This window comes from Caloenas nicobarica, chromosome 1, assembly GCF_036013445.1.
Source record: "Caloenas nicobarica isolate bCalNic1 chromosome 1, bCalNic1.hap1, whole genome shotgun sequence".
NCBI classification, from domain to species: Eukaryota; Metazoa; Chordata; class Aves; order Columbiformes; family Columbidae; genus Caloenas; species Caloenas nicobarica.
Genome location: NC_088245.1, coordinates 20,377,744 through 20,400,337, shown reverse-complemented (window position 1 = coordinate 20,400,337; position 22,594 = coordinate 20,377,744). Strand labels below are relative to the sequence as shown.

The 22,594-nt window shown below is 39.3% G+C and overlaps 1 protein-coding gene across 1 annotated transcript; it reads right to left on the bottom strand.

Moving 5' to 3' along the window:
• Positions 1–9,805: 9,805 nt before the first annotated feature.
• CRELD2 (cysteine rich with EGF like domains 2) lies at positions 9,806–22,274 on the bottom strand. Its single transcript, XM_065650971.1, has 10 exons — positions 22,036–22,274; positions 20,827–20,909; positions 19,807–19,917; positions 17,721–17,812; positions 16,540–16,716; positions 15,198–15,296; positions 13,495–13,572; positions 12,605–12,700; positions 11,594–11,734; positions 9,806–10,371 (listed from the first exon to the last, which is right to left on the bottom strand). Exons 1-10 carry the CDS (start codon positions 22,186–22,188, stop codon positions 10,313–10,315), a joined length of 1,089 nt encoding a protein of 362 aa, XP_065507043.1. The 5' UTR covers positions 22,189–22,274; the 3' UTR covers positions 9,806–10,312.
• Positions 22,275–22,594: the final 320 nt, after the last annotated feature.

Here is a 22,594-nt window from a genome sequence, read left to right as displayed (position 1 = left end):
TCAGAAATAAACAGATTTCCCATGGAAGTTTATTCAACTGGTATTCAAAGAACATTAACTCATATAGCTGCCTCTTTCCAGTACTGTACTTCTAACTCATGTAAACACTGCTTTCCACTTCACATTGTGAGAAGTCCAAATGTTATTACAATAAAGAATGCACACCAATAGGGAGTGTGTATTACCACTGGTGATGACTTCCCTGGTAATTATCATACTATTTTCAGATTAATAGCAGATAGCTCTTCAGAAGTACTACATATTCTTGTTTATAGCATACTATGAAAACTGGCAGGTTTTTAAATTGCTGTTAACAGACACATAAATTCACAGGAGTTGGAACACATGCTCTGATATAGCTAAATTCAACAACCGTTGATGTTTCCCATGAAAGTGTGAGATGTAGAACAGGGGTCAGAATCTTTTTGAGCGCAGTGTGCCAGACTACTTTTTTTCCCAAGCGGGAAGCTAAGTGCACTGGAAGGAGCTCAGAGGGAGCTGGGGAATATGGCCTTTGAAAGGGGTGATGCAGCCAATTGTTTCTCCTCTGTGCGAGGAGAGATGTCCGAGCCCCAGATGCAGAAAGAGTCAGGAGAGTCACCAAATATCTTGTCAGGACTCAGTAGCCCCTCCTCTTTATACCTGAGTGACACTGAGGATCCACCTCTCCCCCACCTTCGGCACTTATGCTATATGTTGTTGAGCCTTGCCATAGATTGAAGCCTTCCAGCCTTCAAGCGGGTGTCTCTCTCTTCAGTAGCACAACATGCTGCTTGAACCCTCCAGGCCAGTGCTGAATCCTCTTGCATATGTTTTAAATTTTAATTGCAGCAGTCACACTGAAAACAGTAGGATTATTCACAACCTTAAAATGAAGAGTATATGTTTTTGTTTGAAGAGTGTTGAGCCAACATCCATGCTGATCTACTTGACTCAGCAAGCTAGCTAAACCTCTGCTTAAATCCCACTAACTTTATGGGAAGAGGACTATGTATACATTTGGCTTTGAGTACTTTCTACTTAAGCTTTACACACTTTCCTGAGTGAGGACATACATGTGTATATTTGCATGGATTTACTGTCTTCTGAAGAGTGCCCAAACCAGGTGAAATAAAAACCACATGTACACACACAAAATATAAACAAGGATTTTACATTTGAAGCAATGTGTACTCATCATGCGAAACTGAAATGACATTTTTAATTATTCTATTTGGCATTTCTATCATACTGTTTGAATAGTCTTCAAGTTAATGGTAAAGAAGAATTTAAAAAAATAGTATTGCATTTTTAAAGTGATGATAGCTGGAAAAATGAAGGAGCTCTAAGAAGCAGAAGATTGACCTCACTTCTCTTCAGGAACAAGACTGTTGTCTGGTCTATACATATTCCAGCACCTAATATTCTGCTTAGTAATCTCTTACTTTTTCTATCAAACCATAAAAAAAAAAAATTAAAAGGTGGAGTACACTAGACTATGACCTTCAAAAAAACATACATTTTTACTGCCTCAGTATGTTCCCACAAGGTTTTAGGAAGAGGTAGAAATTAATTGGCTGTAGTATCAAGTCAAGGCTTTTGTACAATACACTGTTATATTGCGCCTAATGACTCATCAGATTTCATTAAAACTCATCTGGTTCAGGTGGTGCCAGACTGCAAATTGATCATAAAAGTGGTTCCATTAGCCTCAGTGCTGTAATGATCCTGGGAGCTCCAGGTGTGCCAGCAAGAATCCTGAAGAGGTTCTTCCAGGTGTTTCTGGCTACCTCATCGCTCTGCTTCTAATCTGCAGAAAACACAGCTGTAGGCAGTAGGAAAAACTGGTGATAGAGCTGACTAGCAGAGAGAAAGACACAAAACCAGTGAAGGAGCAACAGCTGTGCACTTAATAAACTGTATTTCTACAGATGAGCAATGACAAATATATATGCTTTTTCAAGAAAGATTATAAGCCTTTAAAAAGAAAGGTCTTACTTATAATGAGGTCAACATCATCCTGTCAAATATAGTGAATTGTGCATTTGTGTCTTGTACTTTGACTATCACATCAAACAAGATATGTAAGCTTTGTAAGAAAGACTATTTTTCTTCTTGAAGTATGATTTTTCCAATAAAATATAGAACTCCGTTATTTGCTGAATAGGTTGGATATCCATAACCTAATTTTGTAGCTTTATTTGTAGTAACTTTATGTATAAATCTGTAATCTACAAGCCTACAAACTTTTAGTCTTTATACATGTAATTAGTTCTATTAAAGGCAGTGGAACTACTGATTTAAAATAAAGTGTAAACAGAAGAGTTCACAGAATTGGGATCAAAGCTGGAGGAATGGACTGACAGGAGCCTTATAAAATTCAACAAGGACAACCCCAAATTCCTGCACTTGGGAAGGAAGAGCCCCTGGCAGTGACACAGGCTGGGGACTGAGGGCTGAGGAGCAGGTCCGTGAAGAGGTCCTGGGAGTCCTGGTGGGCAGCAAGGTGAGCACAAGCCAGCAGGGCCCTGACAGCAGAGAGGGCCACCAGCCTCCCAGTCTGCATTGAGGCATAGAGCCAGCAGACGAAGGATTGACAGCAGCACATGGCAGGAGGGCAGAGACAGGAGGTGTAAGTTGGAACAAGACAGATTGAGCCTGAATGTATAGAAAAAACATTTTGACTGTGAGAACCACTGCCAAGAAGTTGTGTGGTCTCCATCTGTAGAGGTTTTCAAGAGTGGGTAAGGCGGCTACCCAGACTTCACGGCTGACCCTGCTTCAGTGGATAGCTGGATGAGAGACACCCTGAAGTTCTAACTTGAATTTTCCTGTTTCTAAGACCATGTTATTTTATATGACTGAGAAGATCTCAGTTGTTTGTGCTTTTGGAAAGAATGCAGTGTAGAAGATTTATTTAAAGAAGTATATGATCTAAGCACTTAAGTAAAACTGATGAAATCAGGCCCACATAATTAAAGAGATTACACTTCTGGCCTTGCCTCTCAGTACTGTAACTGTGTTTGAGATAGTGGCCTCCTGAAACAGCCAATATAGCAACTTCTTCTTGGAAGCTTAAGAGTACCCTCTGCTGGCTTAACGTGAAAGTCGTGAAACTGCAGCACAATCTACTGAAACAGCATGGCAGGCATATAGGTTCCTTTCCCAGCACAGCTGTGCAGCCCTGCATGGGGTAAACAGCTGTGCAGTAACATACATCATCTACAAAGGGACTGCCTGAAGCAACATTGCACTACGCCAGCTACAGGGCTCTCTTTCTCAAACAGGAATTCCAGAGCTGTCATCCTATTAGGATGCCTGTCTTGTCAAATAGCCCATCAAATGCCATCTGTGTGAAGAGCCTTAACACAAAATAAAACTTAGTCTGGGGACACTCTGTTTTGAACATGTACAGTGAATTATGTCCTAAAAGATGAAACAGCTTGTGTCTTAATGACTCATCTTTCTCCCTTGTGAGCTCATGGGAAGAGTTTGTCCACTTTCTACAGGAATAAATGTAAAAAAACCCAAACAGTTGAGATAATTATTTATCTTCTAATCTGATTACCAAGGAGAAGCTGCTGCTTCAGTCAAGGCTCTTGGACAAAAGCTCCAAGAGATTGCCATTGATGGTAGATACTGCACCACCCCTTTTTGGTGGCTGTATGACACCTGATGACTTCTCACTTTTTCTCTTCTCCATTCTCAGTGATCTGCGATCCTTCTATTTGCCAATGCTGAGCTGCCACTGCTCACCTTGCTGTTACTTGATAAATAAATGAAACAATAACTTTCTTAAAGTATGTTACAGAATCATGTAGGGGATGCACTCATACAGCAAAAAATGTGAATCTCCTGAGAGCAAGTTAGAGCTGATCCTAGCACTGAAACTACATGGCAAATTGCTGCCAGGAGTTATGGTTACCCATTTCCTTTACAGAACTGTATTTCATATGAGAGTGTCAGCTGTTGCTATGCTTTTCTAAATAGTAGTTTCTGGCCGCCTTTGCTTCAGTGCTTGAACATGCGACTTTGCCTACTCCAGGAACCAAAAAATTTGAAATCAAACTAAAAACCTGCATATTATTTATGTAAAATGTCAAAGATGAGCCTCAGTCCTCTGAATCTGTTCCTCTTCCACCTTTTGCAAAGGAAAGATCTTATATAAGACCATCTTTTGTGTCTATGTGTTACCTCAAACAAATGAGGCCACGATCACAGCTGCATGAGGGAAAGTTCTTATTTATTGCGCTACAGATTAAAAAGAATTACTATCACCTGACAATATGTTCTGATAGATAAAACAATAGGGAATGATGGAAAAGACACCACCTCAGCAATTTTGTAATTAGATACTGCATTTTCAAATGGCACAGAGAGAATAATTCTACACTGGCACCGGAAGAATAAGATGACCCCTCAAGGTCACTCCTGTTAGAATACTGCATAATTTATTCACACATCACTTCCTTGGGCAGCTTCTTTGTCTAGGAAACAACAAAAACCAAACCCAGCCAACATAAAGGCCACCTTATTTTTTGGTTTTAAAATGTGTTCCTCCTTCTCCTTTATTAAAAAAAGCCTTTTTTTTTAAACTAAGAAATATTAAAGAAAAACAATGCAATTTTTAAAATTAGAAATACCTTCTTATAGGTACACAGGATGGGCAAGAGTATAGGATCCAGACTAGATTCCTAGAAGACACTGAAAAAAAATAACATGAAGCAGAACTTATTTAATTTTAAGTGTTTTTTCTTTTTTCCTCAAGGAACATAAATATGCTTAGTCCAGGTATGATATATGTCAAAAAGAGGACAGAAAGTACTGGTTTTATAAAGTTATTGTATATATAATCTACCAAAATAGTATATTATACTACATGGACATTAACAGATTTGCAGAACATGAAGCACCGTCACCAAAGCACCCATAATAATTTCTCAAATATGCTTAGAAATACTGTCATAGCAGCTCCAAGATGTATTTAAAGATTATTGTCCCAACATTAACAAGCCTAACTTGGACATTCATCTTATAGCTAATATAAAATCCAAAAAGTTTCTTTTTTTTTTTTTTTTTTTCTCCCATCCCCAGACTTACAGTGCCCTGTGAATAGAGAATAATTTACCAAGACAATGTTGCTCCTGGCTTCACAACTTTCCAGCTACTACTCAAGCAGTTTCTGCACTAGTGGATGCAGTGGTATATGTGTATTTTACATTTCAAATGCTATGATGCATGAGGATTAGGGCATTACTCTATTTGACAAATGGAAAACAAAAAGATGATCCTCAGCCTCAAAGAGCCCATAGTCCCCCTATTGACAAAGGCTACATTAGGAGGTTCAAATTCAACAAAAAAGCATCATTAAGTAGAGAGACAATATTTTTACCTCAGCAGCAGACCAATTAGTGTAACCAAATACCATTTTGCCACCAAAGCAATAGCAAGATCATAACTCTAGATGTCAGGAAAGTTGAGCTTGGCCTGTTCAGGGATCTGCTTGGAAGGGAAGCTAAGGCTGATAGTCCTAGACAGAAGGGTCCAAGAGAGTCAGTTGATTTTCAGTGATTGCTTTCTCCAGCTCTGATCTGTGGGAAATCGGGCAAAGGTGGCAGTAAACCAGCACAAGTGAACAAGGAGCTCCTGACTAAACTCAAGATGCAAAAACAAACACACAAGGTGGAAACGGGCAAGTGACCAAGAAGGAATATAGACACTGTCAAAACGTGAAAGGATGGAGTCAATAAAGCCAAAGCCACCTGTAGTTGAACCAGCAACAGATTTGAAGAGCACCAAGGGCTACGACACGAATGTCTGCAAGCAAATGAAAGATGACAGAAAACATGAGCCCACTGCTGTGAGCAAGGTACCAGGTGACAAAAGACACAGAAAAGGTCAAGTACTCAATGCCACCTTTGCTTTGGTCTTCACTGGTAAGATTTGCCTTAAGGATACCCAGACCTGCAGGAATGTCTCAAACAAGGTCTTCCTGGGGGAGAATCAGATTAGGGAATATTTGAATAATCTGGAGAGACAGTAAACCCATGGTGCTTGATAGGACGGACACCCACAACCATAATACCACACCAGCAAAGCAAACTGATGCTAAGCCAGGCCAAGTCCAGCCTAGCTGAAGGTATAGGACATTGCACTGTGCCAGGAGTGGAGTGGAACGGTTAATTCTTTCATGTAATTACATTCTCTGCAATCTGGACTTCCAGCTTCTACTCCAGGAGCCCAGCACCTACTAGGTGTGAGCAAGGTGTCAACAACAGATGTAATCTGTTCTAAGAGCAACTGTCAAACAACTCAGCCAGACTTTGACACCTACATAATAAATAGCCTAGGTTAAGCAAGCTAGGGTATGTACTCCTAGCCAAAAACATCCCTCAAACCTCCCTCACTTAGGAATGAGTATGACTTTTCATTCCTTCTACGGAACTTAAGTATATTAATCAGGACCAGAAAGTTGTGTCTACTGATAACAGATACTACTAATAACATATTAAGAGTATTTCTCTAAAAAAAAATAAATAAAAAAAAAATTCTAAACTACCACAACAAATAAAACCCCCACCAAAGAAAAAACAAAAACCAACCAACCAAAAATACCCAAAAGCCACACACTCGTAAAAGAACATACAAACTTGTATAAACTCACTCTTTTCTTTTGATATGTGGTCAGATGTAGCCTTGCGCTTCTAGTTATTAGTTAACCGAGTCGTTAGAGCACTTTCAGAAAGCAGGAGAAATAAATCCAGGCCTAGGTCTCTTAGGAATCTCACAGATTATTCCAGGAAATTCCTCTGCCTTCTAGAATCTCTATTTAAGAGGTCTAGGTTCAACAGGACTAACAGCCACTCTCCCTCCTCCCCCCAAGAAATTAAACAGCATGATAAGGACAGGGTAATGGACATCCCTGTTACCTCAACTATTTTACACGTAGCCATGTGTGACACAAAGAACAATCAGTAGACTAGAAATTAAGTTTTAACATTCCAGTCCTGTAAGATGAAATATTAACTTGAATATATTTTTTAAAAGTTAAAATAAAGACAAAAAGGCTACAAAAAAAGATCTAATGCAACAGAAGTACAATTTCAAAGGTACTTTCAAGTAAGAGAGAAAATCTAATACACTAGTGCAAGAGAAAGACTACTATGTTAGCATCAGTTAAAATCTAATTTTAAGAGAAATCTGAGAAAAAAGCAAGATCCTCGCAAACATATTTGAGCTCTAACCACAGATCATATTTGAATTAACATCAGAACTGAAACCAGAAAAAGACGAGGAAAATTCCATTTTGATCCAAGGAAGAAGAAGGAAAAAAAAAAAAAAGCACAGACGATTGCTTTGAATAACCTCAGAAGTTTCCTTTCAGAATAGATAATCTCAGAAAATAACCCATGGCAGACTGATGGACAGAGGGAAGTGAGGGGCTATCAGGAGGCCAGCTAAGGCCATTATGGAGAACTGTCTTTTATATTATTGCTATGTATGTTCCAGGAACACTTGGGTTTTTGTAAAGCTTTCCCCCCGCCCCCCCCCCCTTTTTTTTCCTTCTCATGCATTCTTTTCAGTTTGTCACTTGTTAAGACAAGCTTGAATTATTTGTATGCCTAACCTGGTACTGTATTAATGGTCTGAAAGCAACTTGAAGGGCAGGGTGCACCCTGTTTGTCAGGGAGAATTGTCTTAACATACACACATAGTGCTGCATACATCGAGAGCTTAACACTCAGAATGTGATCTGGTGATTTTCACAACTCTTGATGCTTTTATTAACTTGCAACTGTCAGTTCAAAGGCCAACAATGACAACTGCCTAAATGAAGAGCAGCTCTCCCATACATACTAGGACAACGTATGATCAGTCCTTGTCAACCATAAAAGGAAAAAGTGTTGTGTTTGTACAGTCTATCCCATATAATTCACAGTGACTCGTGTCCTGGTCTTGTCTATAACCTACAGGCTTTGACATATCTCCTAAGAAAGAAGATAGTGATTTCAATCCTTTCAGGTGATCCCTGGCTTCCTGAATTACCTAAACCATCAAGTTATTCTGCAAAACAGACTTCTTTTTGTATGTAGCCAGTTATGGTAACATTAGACCTTCAGGATCTTACAGGAGTGTAGCTTGTCTTTGCTGCTCAGCCATTGACACTTAACTCCCAGGTGCTCCAGATGATGGTCCTAATGGTCCTTGTTAATAGTGACATGAAATGTCAGTTATGTTTAGAAAGTACCATAAATCCTTTTGTCTCTCCGGAAGGCTACACCTGTACTAAAAAACTCTAAACATAGAGTTGCATTCTCTCTGCTCCCCAAACTGCCTATTTCTTCCTTCTTTTAATTTAGCACTCATTAAATATAACATCTAGACTACAACTTGAAAGATGTGGCATATTGGCCCATACCTGGCAATTACAGACTGGCAAATTAAGAAACATCTAGATATAACAGCCGAAGGAAAATAAAGAAAACTGTTACAGGTACTTTTTAATACCATTGGGTACTTAAACTACAGCTCAAGATCAACTTAGACAGCTTCTAACATAAGAATTCAACTGAATCCTTTTCTGTACAATATTCACATAAATATCTATTGCACATACAAATCTTACATGCACTGTTCACAAACTGAACTGTGACTTAGTTTGAACAAACAAGTCTGCAGGAGTATACAGAAGATGTTTGGCCTTCACTGATCAACAGGTCAATCCTATTCATACCTTTTTTATTTCCACTTACCCTGGGGTACTTTTTATAACTTCTTCATAGTGAAGCCTAAGCTATGCTTTTTTTTACCTGTATTGCACAGAATCACAGAATGTTAGGGATTGGAAGGGACCTTGAAAGGTCATCTAGTCCAATCCCCCTGCCGGAGCAGGAACACTGGATGAGGTTACACAGGAAGGCATTCAGGCGGGTTTTGAACGTCTCCAGAGAAGGAGACTCCACAACCTCCCTGGGCAGCATGTTCCAGTGTTCTGTCACCCTCACCATGAAGAAGTTTCTTCTCATATTTAAGTGGAACCCCCTGTGTTCCAGTTTGTACCCATTGCCCCTTGTCTTATCATTGGTTGTCACCGAGAAGAGCCTGGCTCCATCCTCGTGACACTTACTTCCTCTTCATCCTCCCTGTAGCCACTAACTAAATGTATTCCAAACTTTACTCACGTCATTCAGAGCCTTAAATACTGCGTTGAGATGGCCCTTATCTCATTTACAGAGGTGGTGGTCCTGCAGACTATACCAATTTTGGCTCTTATACTTGCCTTTAAGCTTAGAGACAACACACAGGAAGTTGTGTCTGCACTATGCCTATTAGCGTTCCCTCTGAAATGGCACAAGGAGGTAAATTGACTGTAGAATGCTTGCTCTGTAAAGGACAGGAAGCTACTACATGCAGCAATAGACTGTACTGAAAGTCATGTATTCATCAATTCTAGAGCGCTCATACAACAGCTGTGAGCCACTGAGTGCAGGTGTTAGCCCAACTTTTCATTACTGTATAACTAGTTTACACACATAACGCAAGCATCTGGAAGAAAGACTTGTCTACCTACCTTTGGAAAGTTTTAAAGTTTGATATAATTCTTCCTTTAGAGGCAAAGGGCGGGGGGGTGTGTTTTTTTTTTTTCTCCCATATACATTCCAGCACAACCAAGTGCTGGAGTTCAGCGTTGAATTGAAATAAAGTGCTTGCAAATTTATTGGGTTTTTTGTGTGGTTTCTTTGCCTTTTTTTTTTCCACTGCCCAAATGAAAAATAGACATGACAGCACAGCAAACTATTAACATCTTAAAAATTTTCAAGGCACATTCCAACAAAATAGACTTTTATTGAATGCAGTATTAGGCATTCTATTTTGTTTAAGGGAACAGCATTTCCCCCAAAAAGAGATTCCCTTTAACAATTTCTAAGAGCTGTATTTCAGTTACAGAAATATTTCTCATGTCAAGAAACACCAAACTTCAGTCTAAATTTTTCTTGAATTATGAAGTGCAACCAAGTCCTTCCAAATGATGATCGTTTTCAGTAGGCACTAGAATGAGAAACCTGGAAATTGTTTACAATTGCTGGGTACAACATTATGTTAATTCAAATTTGTACTTACCCATCTAGAGTGTTGTTCTTAAAGAATGATATAAAAAGTGGCATTTAGGAATAAAGAAATGCAGCTTGAAGAACAGTTTATCACCATCTTAAAAAAAATCTTAATGGTAACCTGCATATTTAATACCATTTCCACAGTATGTCAGCTAGCAGAGGCTTAGTCCAATAATTTAAAACTTTAGATAGGAATGTCTTTTAGTTCCGAATGCATGTCATAAGTCATCATGTCCAGTAGGTGAAGGCTCAGTTGTTTCCCTCTCTACTTCCTCTCCTGTGAAATTAAGTATCATAATTAGTATACAAATATATTATAAATTATACCATATATTTTTTTATATTAGGAATTTTTAAAAGAGAAACCCAAATCAACACATTTATTAAGACTAGACAAGCAATAAAGCCATATAGAAGAGCTACTTGCATCATCTGCCTAGTCTAAGCTTATGATTTTCTTTTTACTAGATGCAAACAAAACTTTTCAAATAAACTGGTATGATATTTTTAATGGAATATAAAACCAGCACAGCTATTTCTATTCTAAGCTTTTGCTTTCAGCTATTCACAGTGAGCTTTCCGCATGACCTGTCAGAAGAACTTCTGGTATTTGAAAACAAAAAGAAAGTATTACTCAGAATTATTTTCTATAGTCCGAACTGCTCAGTTCAGATGTCAAAACAACCTTTAAAAAAGCAGAGCAATTTTATTATACTGGTGAAAGCATTGGCTGTAAGAAAAAAGCTAAGCCAATTGGTCAACTTTTCATTATGCCTTTACTCTCATAAAGTGTCAGGCCACATTAAAAAACAAAGTAACTGATATCCTGAGTATCTGCACAGGAAAAGCACACAACTGACTTTAAAAGACTAATAGCAGTGAGTACTGAGAGTATAAGAACTGAACTGAATGGACTTGAGGAGCAATACCACATAGACCTTTACAATTTATTAGTACAAGATGAAATGCCAATCTTGGTGGGGGTGGGAGGAGACAAAAAAGAAACAAGCTAAGAAGTAGAAAGAAAATAAAAGTATGAGATTGAGTGTCTCTCATCTGAGACTTCAGTGAGTTGAAACAGCTTGCATGTAATCAGATAAATCTTTAAGTCATTATAATTAATGATAAAGGAAAAAAGTGGGGGAGAGGAAGACCTCCTTTTTATGATAGCAGTAATTTGCTAGTTCATTTTATGTAATGAAGTCAGAGACTTAAGTGACTTACAAACACAACCTTGAGTTAAAGGAAAAAAAAAAAAACACAAACACACACAAAAACCAAAAACACCAACAATGCAAGAACAGGATGTTTAAAAACCCCACTGTCTTTGAGCAATAAAACATGCATACCAGAATGTGGCCTACACCACAAACTACTTGGCACAGACCACAGCTGTATAAGATGTGAAATTACACAGAAGAGTTCACAAGTGACTAGACCCTTAGACAGAAACACATCTCCAAGTTGTCAATACAGTATATTTTAAAACAGCCACTTGCCTGTTTTTACAGTTTGAACACATCTTCCATCCTTATCTTCAAACCCTTCTGAACATACACAGTTGTAACTACCTGAAGTATTAACACAGTCTTGATTCTCTTTCACACAGACCTTTTCAGGAAGGTTACATTCATCTATATCTAGAAATAGGAAAGAAAGAGTTTACTGCTATTATTTTTTTAATAAAACTTACCTGTGCTCAGTCATATAAAGAAAATTCTGTCCAAATATAAAATACACTGAGCAGCAGAATGCTGCTGCAACAGATTTAACTTCTGTTAAAATACTCTGTTAAGGTTTTTCATGATTTAGACTGCATTTCAAATTTATTCAGATAGTACTAGGGTTTTTTAAGATTTGCAGGTTCTTATGTGAGGAAATGAATTAAGCAACAGCACTCATCTTAATCTACTGAAGACTTCTCATAGTCATTTTCTATTGATGCCATCAAGATACAACTAAAGGGAAGAGAGCCTGTTAATATAATACTATATCATCATAGTTAACAGCTACTTAAGATTGTATGTACCTTCTGCTCTTGCCCACAAGGAAACTCTAATTTCACTCTTTTTACTAGCATTTCACATGTTGTAATTCACTAGGAATTAGTATCATTTGAACCTGGATGTTAATGGAATAACAGAAAGACAACAGAATCTACATTGCATCCCTGCCTTTCTGTTACAAAATGAACACAGATGCACACTTCTAATGAAGTGGTAGATAACTGACAAGAGACTCACATATTTGTTTCCTGAACCAGCTATAAAATACTCAATCCCTTTTGTAGGAGTGTTTCACCTCTTAGCCTTGTCATGCGTATTAACTCAATAATATAAGGGAAGTTATAAACAAAGTCTTTGCTGCTAATAACAGAACTGGGTTCATTTTGATAGGCTTGAAAACTGAAGCGGTCAAATGCGAAAGCACTTACCAGCTCCTCAGCATGGCTAACCAAGAGTGAGCTATTAATAACCAGGGTTCTACCATGTACTGCTAAATCCACCAACCTGTACACTTTTCATCTTCTTTCATGTATCCAGATGCGCAGGTCTTACACTTGTCAGAACCTTCCCCTGTGCAACCTACACAGCTGGCATCACATGCTTAAGAAAAAATATTTTAAACAGAAAAATTCATATATCTGAGGTTTAAAGTACCACCCTTAAAGTCAGTCAACTTACCCACACAAGAAATCATAGAATGGTTTGGGGGTTGGAAGGGATCTTAAAGATCACTTTGTTCCAACCTCCTTGCCACAGACAGGGACACCTTCCACTAGACCAGGTTGCTCAAAGACCCATCCAGCCTGGCCTTTAACACTTCCAGAAATGGGGCATCCACAAGTTCTCTGAGCAGCCTGTTCCAGTGCCTCACCACACTCACGGTAAAAAATTTCTTCTTTATATCTAACCTAAATCTCCCCTCTTTCAGTCTAAAACCATTACCCTCATCCTATCACTACACTCCCTGAAAAAAAATCCTTCCCCATCTTTCCTGTAGGTCCCCTTTAAGCACTGGAAGGCCACTATAAGGTCTTCACAGAGCCTTCTCTTCTCTAAGCTGAACAACCCCAATTCTCTCAGCCTGTTCTCTTAGGGGAGGTGCTCCAACCCCTGATCATCTTTGTGGCCCCCTCTAGATCTGCTCCAACAGGTCCACGTCCTTCTTATTTTGGGGGTCCCAAAGCTGAACATAGTACTCCAGGTGAAGTCTCATGAGAACAGAGTAGAAATAACCAGAAATCTCTTGCTTTCCTCATAAAATAGGTCTAAAGCCTCATCCTCCTCATGCCCAGTCAGGACCAAACCACATTGTACTAAATGCCTGGTATCACACGCTTTCTAGCACTAGATTAGTATTCTAGACAATAAAGTACAACAGCAGATTAAAAAGAAACCTTTGCATGAGAAAGATCCATCTGTATTCAAACAATACTGGTGATCTTTGCAAGGAGAGGCAGCACACTCATCTAAATCTGAAAGATAAAAAGTGACAAGTTACCTAAAACAGTAGTCATTATTAAATAGGTAGACTAATACTTAAATGCTGTGCTTTGACATCTTGTAAGAACTGGCCCACAGAAGGTATAAACTTAGACTGACTGCATTGAGAGTCATTGTTACAATGAGTTTAGGATCAGACATGCAACACCTTATACAGAAAAGTAACATAGTAACTTATATACTGTCTTGTTCATCTTAAACTTACACTAACAAACCAAAACTGATCCTAAGGTGTTTTTGATGACAATAACAGACATATGAGAAATTCAAGAGATCAGATCTTCCAGAATACCTGCCATTCTTGTCATTTTGAAATCAGTGTTTTGCATGCATTTATGGTTTTTTATGCAAATAGCATAACAAATAAGCAGAAAGACCACTCTTCCGGAATACGGCTGACTTCTCTACTCCTATATTATCAAGCTATGGAAATTCTTAAAGTATTAAAAAAAAATTACACAAATGCACACATATACACTGCTTAGTTTTCTCCACAAGGCAAATTGGAGAAAACCAAGTTACAGTTAGGACCACTCAAACTGAAAACCAGTTCTATCTGGGAAGTTAAAAACATGCTAATCTTGTGAATACAAGGAAAGGGCACAACAGTACTAGCAAATAAAAAATTTGGACAGAGAAAGGCTATTTCAGTCCCCTTGCTGTCTACCTCATCCTGTTGCTGCAGACATAATTCCTACTGGTTACTCAGTTAATTTATACTTGATCAGTTGCAATGATTATTTGGGAAAAATAAAAAAAAGCAAAAACCCACAGCTGTACAGAAGACAATAGTGGAGCATCTTAAAAACCCAGTAGCTTTATTTCAAATCCTAGTTCTCACTAGCACTTTTCAAAAGAAGGAGTGTTCACATAACTTCTAAGATACTGCTTCCAGCCATTATATCAAGGGTTTTTCACTGGTCAAATTCAACCAGTTAAACAGAATGTGTTACTCTCCCCCAGTGCAGTCCTGCACTGGGAATGTTTTTAGTATCTGGGTTTTTCCTTAAGTGTTCCATATGTGTCTCCTTATAAACCAAGAGAAATGCTAAGCCAGAAATATGTAAGAGATTAATGGAACCTCTGAGCTGGATGCCTCCTGGTATCTCTCTGCAATAACAGGAAAACTTAGTACGTGTGGCTGTTAGTGAAATGTTTGGACTCTATTAGGGCAGAGCATTTACAAACATACAGTAATGTGAAGACAATTGTGCAATCACTATAAAATATGTAGATGAGAGCAATCTTCCAGTAGTTGGCAAAATAGTTTAAATCAAGAGCAGGGGACTTTAACATTCACATAAACATAAGAAATCTCACATTTTAAGTGGAATACCCCACTTGTTGCTATTTGTATTCCATTAAACTAAAAAGATTCATAGTGAACAATTTGATAATGACAACTATAATCACCAGGCAATCAGTGGGGAGGAAATACTGCTTTCCTGCAATGTGAAACAATACAGACTACAAACTATAGAAAACTAAACTGACAGAACACTTCCATTAAATACTATAAAACTTGAAGTGATGTCATCTAATCTCATTAGCAAGCATTGTTACAAAACCCATTTGAATTCTGCCTAGCATTACTCACCCACACAAGCTGCTTCTTCATTTTTAATCCAGCCTTCTTTACAGTCTTGGCAGTCCTTGTTACTTGAACCAGTACAAGTTTTACAGGCAGCATGGCAGGCTGAGATAAGGGAAAACTACAACCTGAGCTTTGTTGAGAGATTCCAAGAAAAGTTTGGGCACACAAATTCTCAAAGAAACCTTATTTAGGATTTACTGGAAGCTATCATATTTTAGTAGTCTGACCCTCCCATTCAAAAGATTAAATCTTGACTTTATGGAGATATCATTTACAAAACATGCAGCTCTATCCTAAAAAAAAGCCAACCAAACAAACAAAAAAATCCCAAACACCCAAAACGAAACCCCCCAAAACCCAAACCACTTAAAAACAGTGTCATGAAAATATAAAATGCTAGTGACCAGAAATGGCAGGTCCAATTTCCAAAGTATTTGGGAAGAGGAGATCAAGACAACAAACTTTGCTCAGCTGCTCAGGGTTAGGACAACACTAGGCTCAGTACTCCCATCTAACAAATCCTCAGACTACTTAATTTGCAACTAGCTGTGAGAGCAATGCGTGAAGTGATATGTGTCTAAAGAACTTCACAAGGAAACATACTAGAAATCCAGATGTATATGTATTATATATATATCACTTGCATATATAACACGCAATATATAACATATGCATTTTAGATATTGTAATATAAAAGAAATCATACAGAGGAATTACTACATATCCAGACAAAAAAACAGAGTGTTGAAAAACAATCTTTTTAGACCCCACAGTCAGGATTTAGATGCTGCAGGATCTCATTCGAGATGTAAAAACAGATGAAAACCTGACTGACTGAAAAAGTTTATTCCTACAACCTGATTTTGTTTCAAAATTAAGCTTAGACATACTTAACTGGAATCTATGTAGTCTACAGTACAGACGAGCTGTTTTCATGCCCATTTACTCCAGTTAAGCTTATCTGAGGCATGAGGAAATCCTAGCTTTCAAAGTAGTCTACTATGCAGCAATTGCAGCTCAAGATTTTCATACAGTACTTTGCAGGGGGGTGAAGGGTGACCCACAGCTTGCTTTTCCCTCCCGCCTCCCTCATGCCATATATGAATTCCGCTTCTTAATTTAAAGCAGGAAAATAAAAAACAAACAAACAAAAAAAATCAAGGGCAGTCTGGAAGGATGACTTAGAAAATTCTCAGAATCCCACCAAACTGACTGATGTCACTTAAAGTTGAGTGACCAACCTAACTATTTTTGTTTTTACATCTGTCAGTTTAAATTGTTTCGGGTTTTGTAAACAAAACTAAAAGAAGACAAATATCTAAGCATGTGTCAAAGACTTTGTTACCTGTACAAACAGAATGTGTCTCATTCCTCAAGGTACTGAAGTAACCATTAGAACAATCCAAACAAAAATCTCCTGTGTACTCCTTGTTACAGCTACATGAGCCATCTCCACTTCGGGTACCATCGCCATCACAGCGGCCATTTCCATGGCAAGGTCTTTCTGACCCACCACGACAAGCTAAAAAGGATTACAAATACTTTGAAATCAGATGGTCAAGGAAATAACTTCCTGTTCTCAGCCACAGGCACCTGAAGACCCTCCCTTTTCACAGACAGTAAAATGTAAAAAAAGAAAAAAAAAAAAGTAGTCACACTAAACCAGAACATAATTTCCAAACCCTTTTTTTCCTTAAGAGCAACCAAAAGGCTTACAACAAGGCACGCTCAGTAATGTGTTCACATATAAAAGCAATGCAAAACAATCTCCAGGAAAGTTCAGTTATTAATTAAATTTTGGGTAAAGACCATGTCTTAGACTTACCTATTTTCCTAGCTCCCTGGCTAAAGTTGGTATCTTTCTGTACTCTGGATTTCTAAGAATGCTCATACTGCAGTTGGAAAAACATACTAGCTATCATTTAGACCAAACCTGGGAATCGTCAATTTTTAACAATATAAGAGGCCAAATCTGATCTCTAACAAGGTGCAAGGTTTTAAAGATTTATAAATTATACAAACCTCAGGGTCAAAAACCCCCTCATTCATCATTTTTGAAAAGACCTTACTTTTATCCAATTGTCTCCCACCTACTTTTACCCAACTTTTTCCATAGTTGTGAATTTCTTCATTTAATCCCCAACGGTGTTTTGGACATTTTACTCTTGAAACTGGTCAAGGACTGTTGTCTACATAGCTTCTGAAAGGCCACCTAAACAACAGATTTGATGTCACGGAGAGCCTCTAAGCATGGGTCAGGTGTGGATGTGAGCATCAGATTAGATGGACTCTGCACATCTAAGTACCCTTGAGAGCTTCGTATGTTACTTCATGGCCAGAAGACTTTTCTTCATGCAGGATGCCCACAAGGCAGCCACCTAACCTATCAGGCAGCAGGCAGCTGCATACTACACAGCAGCTGCTGTCTCAAAGTATCATACTTCACATATTTGTCCATACTATGAAAGACCAAAACAAACACAAAAATAATTTATCTGCTACTGTATTTTTCAAAGGAAAAATTACCAAGGCAATCTGGTCCATAAGTTCCAGCAGGACAGCAAACTTCTATTGTTTCTATGCAAAACCACTTAAACAAATCAGGATATTTCTTCTTTCTGTATATGAGAGACATTCATTTATCAATAAAAAGAATGAAGAGTCTTTAAAAGCCAGCTCGCACAACTGAACCTGCACAACACAGTAAAGAAATCTATTGCACGAGAGATTAGAAACCTTTTTCTTCCTGTTCTGAAGATAATCTTATTTCAGGAATCCATTTCTAGAAGTCCTCCAACTTGACATGAATGTACCTTTTAAACCACGATACTGTTAACAGACTCTACTCAACTTTTATAGTTTATATTTATGAAAAATGTGAAATAAGAGCAACAATAAAATCACTTCAATATTATCTTGATACACCCTCCCCCACTTTTTTTTTTTTTTAAAAAAACATCTTACTTTTACAGTAGGCTTATATATAGTTTAGATGATCTTACTTATATCTTTCTCTTAAAGATAACTGCTGTGTTTATCTAAACTATGCAGAAGATAACCCAGGACAGATATCAATATCTGCTCAAATTATTGCCAATCTGACTTCACAATAGGGTGCTTGTTAAAATTTCTCCTCTTTTTTAACATGAATCAAGTATTATTTTAGAAGGATTTTTTTAAATACTAAGAAATTATTTACGTGCTACTCTAGCATTAGAATATATCACCAATTTACAATGAAAACCTAGGTATTATTTTGCAAGTAAGCATGAGGACTACTACAGTTCTGAATGACAATTCACACATGTCAATATCATGCTGATACTGAAATCTCAAAAACTTTAATAAAAGAAAGACTTAGAAATTCTGTAGTCTGGCAGAGGTCTTCAGCAGCTCCTGAGACATGTACAGCTTCTTTCTAAGCTACTACATCTGACTGTATTGACTCAACAGCTCAGGCCCTGAAAAGTAAATTTACTGAGTATTGCATGTAATGTAAGAACTAGTGAAAAAGATCTAAGGCATCCAGGGACAAAGAAACTGTCTTTGGAAACTATCACGGAAACTGAATGACATTTTGATATCATAGGTTAAAGGACAGGAGGCAAAAGTTAATCAATTGCACTCAAATCTCTACTAAATACAGAAACTTTCATAAAAACAATATATTTATGAACAGTTTTGTGTACATTTTAGGAAGTCTACTTGGTCAAATTCTGTAGTTTAAGACTCATTTATTTGAAGTCCACAAATTTAAGACGACTTCAAAGAATGACCTAGTGTACTCTGGGTTGCATAGCTCACTGTTCCTTCAAGTGGCACGTTAATGTATACACAATCCTGTACAGTTAGGTAAAAGAATACAGCAATAAAGCAGTCAATAAGAGCAAAGTGGGTTATCAGAAATCCTTATCCAGTGATGAATTGGTATAACAATAGTTCACCCTATTGAATTCTAGCTGAATGACAGTTCTGACAATCTAAAGTAAAGAATACTTAGAAGAAACATGATTTGGAATTAAAAAAGATCTTAAGATATTTCAATGTTACAATGCCATCCTTGCACTAATTACATTTTATACAAAAACCTTAGTTATAACAAATCACACGCTAGCTCAGAAGGCAGGTAGAAAAGCCAGCTGCTAGACTACCAACCTCAAGATATCCAACTTCTAAATTTATTAGTATCAACTATTTTTTGACTGACAAAAGGACAAAATGTTTCAGAAAAAAACCAAAAGCAAACAAAAAGCCCACAAGAACCAGAGTCCCTTGCAGTTTTATGACAAAGAAAAATAAAAAGGGCAATAAACCTCGAAGTTTTCCAATGTTAGCTTGCCTCAAGACCCCACTGGTAACTGAGTAAACAGTCAGAAGCCAGCCTGGATGTTTTGGTGCAACACTTCTGAAACTGAAAATGAAGAAGAATATGGTACAGTGGCACACGCTATTAAGAATCAGCCTGAACCCAGCTGTCCTCAATGGCAACTCTAGAAGGACTGTGAAGAATTACCCATATTCCTATCATTCAGGCACAATATTTAACATCAGTAGTTCATCCTCTTATATACTTAACCACACAAAGATGTCCAGAAAAAAAATTTATACTTACAGTTTGAACCACCATTTCTCTATATGTTCTTCATGCTCTTCTACCATGTTGTTACATTCAAAGTTACTACTGTCACACAGATTCTCTATAATCTCTACAAGACGAATTTCACTAGGAGCAGAAAAGGAAAGTCATAAGTTAAAATTAAACATTTTACGCTACTCAATATAAGACAGAGAAGCTAAACTTCAGCCTAGAATACCTTACCAGTTTATGGCGAGTTCTGAATTAGTTCCAAAACAAAGCAAATAAGAATAAAGAACTAATGAACATTATTTCAACTGAAAATGTTAGAAGGATGACCACAAGAAATACATCAGCTTGCTTGTATTTATTATGTTTGTGGATTGTAGGCTTGATAGATTTTTAGCTTCCCAGCAAATTTTGAGTGTAGTATCTTTCTCTTATGTTCAACAATACATTTTAGGTATTGCTAACATCTGATACAAGTCCACAAAGCTCACAGTAACTGAGGTTCAGAAATACCATCCTTACAACCCAGTTTTCCAACTAAGATTAAAAAGTGAATTTGAAATTTGGAAGAAAGATACCAGATCCTTTTGCTCAGTAATCAAACATACATACAAAAGATTGCAGTAATTTGCACCTCTTTCTGTTCGGTACTGAAATAGTGACAAATCTAGGGGAGATACTGCTTTACTTCTAAAACAAGTATTGCCGTACTCCACACCTTTTATGACAATCAATTAGCTACTGACCACTATTTAAGATCATTATTCTGGAACTTCAATGGGTAAATAGAAAAAAAGCTACTATGACCAATAACAGTATTAACCTTTGTAATTTTCAGAAACAAGCCAAACAAAGGCATTAATAAGGGGTTTCAGTCTTTAATCTTTATAGTGTAATCTGCTACATTTTAACCAATAAGATTTGAAGGCACAGACACATGAAACTTCAGCTGTGACATTCAGTACTGAAGTTCCAAACACCGGTACCATTAAGTTAAATACAGTGGACACAAAATGTAACCGAATAGAAAGTACTGAGACAGCTTACCTGGACTCATATTTTGACAGTGTCTTTTCTTCCCAAGCAGTGTTTCCACCACCAAAGTTCTTTTTAGCTGTATCTGCTAATCCCTACAAAAAGTACCAAAGGAATGTGAGCTACATAGGTTTTGTTTCTAACAGAAATTAAGAGCAGTAGTAGTAAACACGTATACGAAAACTGTGAAAAGTGCCATGTAGAAAGTTCAGTAAAGCTCCAAAGCAAGTGAAAGAAACAGGTACTCGTAACAAGAGAAGTGAGGAAGTGTAGGTTATAGCATAACATTACTCAACTCTTGTAACACATAAACAAGGCCTTGTTAGAGTCTTTATTTATGTCAAAAAATGTAAGTGTATGAAACTTTATATCCTCCTCCTTAAGTTCTAAGGAACTTCATTAACCAGTCGATCAAGACTTCTGCTTCATTCAGTTTTGAAAGGACTTAGCTCAGTCTTCACCATGTTGTAATTTAAACACACAACGGGACAGTTCATCGTGATCAGCACAACTTCTGCAAGTCACAGCCAATGCCTATCAAATCATCTCTGCGGTTAAAGCGATCTACCAAGCCTACAACGATGAATATTTGTACAAACAGTACTAAGTACCTGTCACAAGCCAAAGAAGCCCCTTGCTGCTTACACTGAGTTTACTGTTCTACAATGCAGGGCTGTTGCAAGTGGCAACAGACACAGAATTTTAGGGGGTGATGTCTGCAATCAGCACCCCTCAGGGAGCTGGGCATGCCACAGCCCGCGCAGTCAGTCTTTTTGCACTAGAGCACCAAAATAGCTCGGATAGCAAAGCTCGGTGAGCTCTGTAACCTGCCGACCTACGGACTACAATCGTTTCGGAAGCCGGGAGCGAACCGCTGCCGTGTTCCAGGGCTGGGAACGGCGGTGGTCAGCCGCGGCACACCGGCGGACGCGCTGCCGGAGTCTGGCCCGGGGGCTCCGGGAGCTCCGGGGCGGAGAGTCGGGCAGCCGCGGGGCCCGCAGACCCGCACCGCGCCGGGCGCTGCCGCCGGCCTTGCGGCGGGCCCGCGGCCGCTGATCGCTCCGGGCGCTGACCCTCGGAGTGGCGGGCACGGAGCGGCCTGCGCCGCTGCCACCGCACCTCAGGCTGCCCAGCGGGACCCGGCGCCCGGCTCCTCACGGCCCCCGTCCCCACAGCGGGGCCTCCCGCTGCCGCCGGCCTCCCCGCGGCCCCGCCGCCCACCTGGTTGAACCTGTCCACGATGCCCCGGCAGGTGGAACACGCCAGGCGCCGCCGCTCGCCGGCGCCCAGGGCAGGCGGCAGCATCAAGAGGGCAGCGTAGAGCGCCACGAGCAGCGGCGGCCGGCCCGGGTGAGACGCGGCGCCGGGCCCCATGGCGCGGCCGCCCCAGCCGCGGCACCGAGCTCGCCTCAGCGACGGCAGCGCCGGCCGCGCGCAGCGCGCTCGCCTCGCCCCGCCCCGGCCCCTGTAGCAACCGGCCCGCGAGCTCCATTCAGATTTCCGCGTCAGCCCCACGCACACTCCAGCCGCAGGCGCTCGTTGGTGGAAGCAGGGAAGCGGAAGAACGTGGTCCAATCAGCGCCCGCCACGCTCCGGGCCAATTGGAAGCCCCCGCGTGCTCAGAGAGCTGGGCAGGGGGCGTGGTAAAGAGCTGCCTGAGGAGCAGTGCCCATCGGGCTCGCGCGCTGCCGCCATCATGAAAACGGGCAGCCAGAAGCTCCATAGGGGCTTCAGATTCATCCGCCATTTGTATTTGGCAGCCGCCTCCGAGCCCTTTTGC

Excerpts from the sequence above, each read along its gene's own strand:
- CRELD2 (XM_065650971.1), bottom strand. The coding sequence starts at position 22,188 with ATGGGGCCCGGCGCCGCGTCTCACCCGGGCCGGCCGCCGCTGCTCGTG. Across the intron at positions 20,910-22,035 it reads TCGTGGACAGGTTCAACCAG|GGATTAGCAGATACAGCTAA; the intron begins GTGGGCGGCGGG and ends TACTTTTTGTAG. Across the intron at positions 10,372-11,593 it reads TGTTCAAACTGTAAAAACAG|GAGAGGAAGTAGAGAGGGAA; the intron begins GCAAGTGGCTGT and ends TTAATTTCACAG.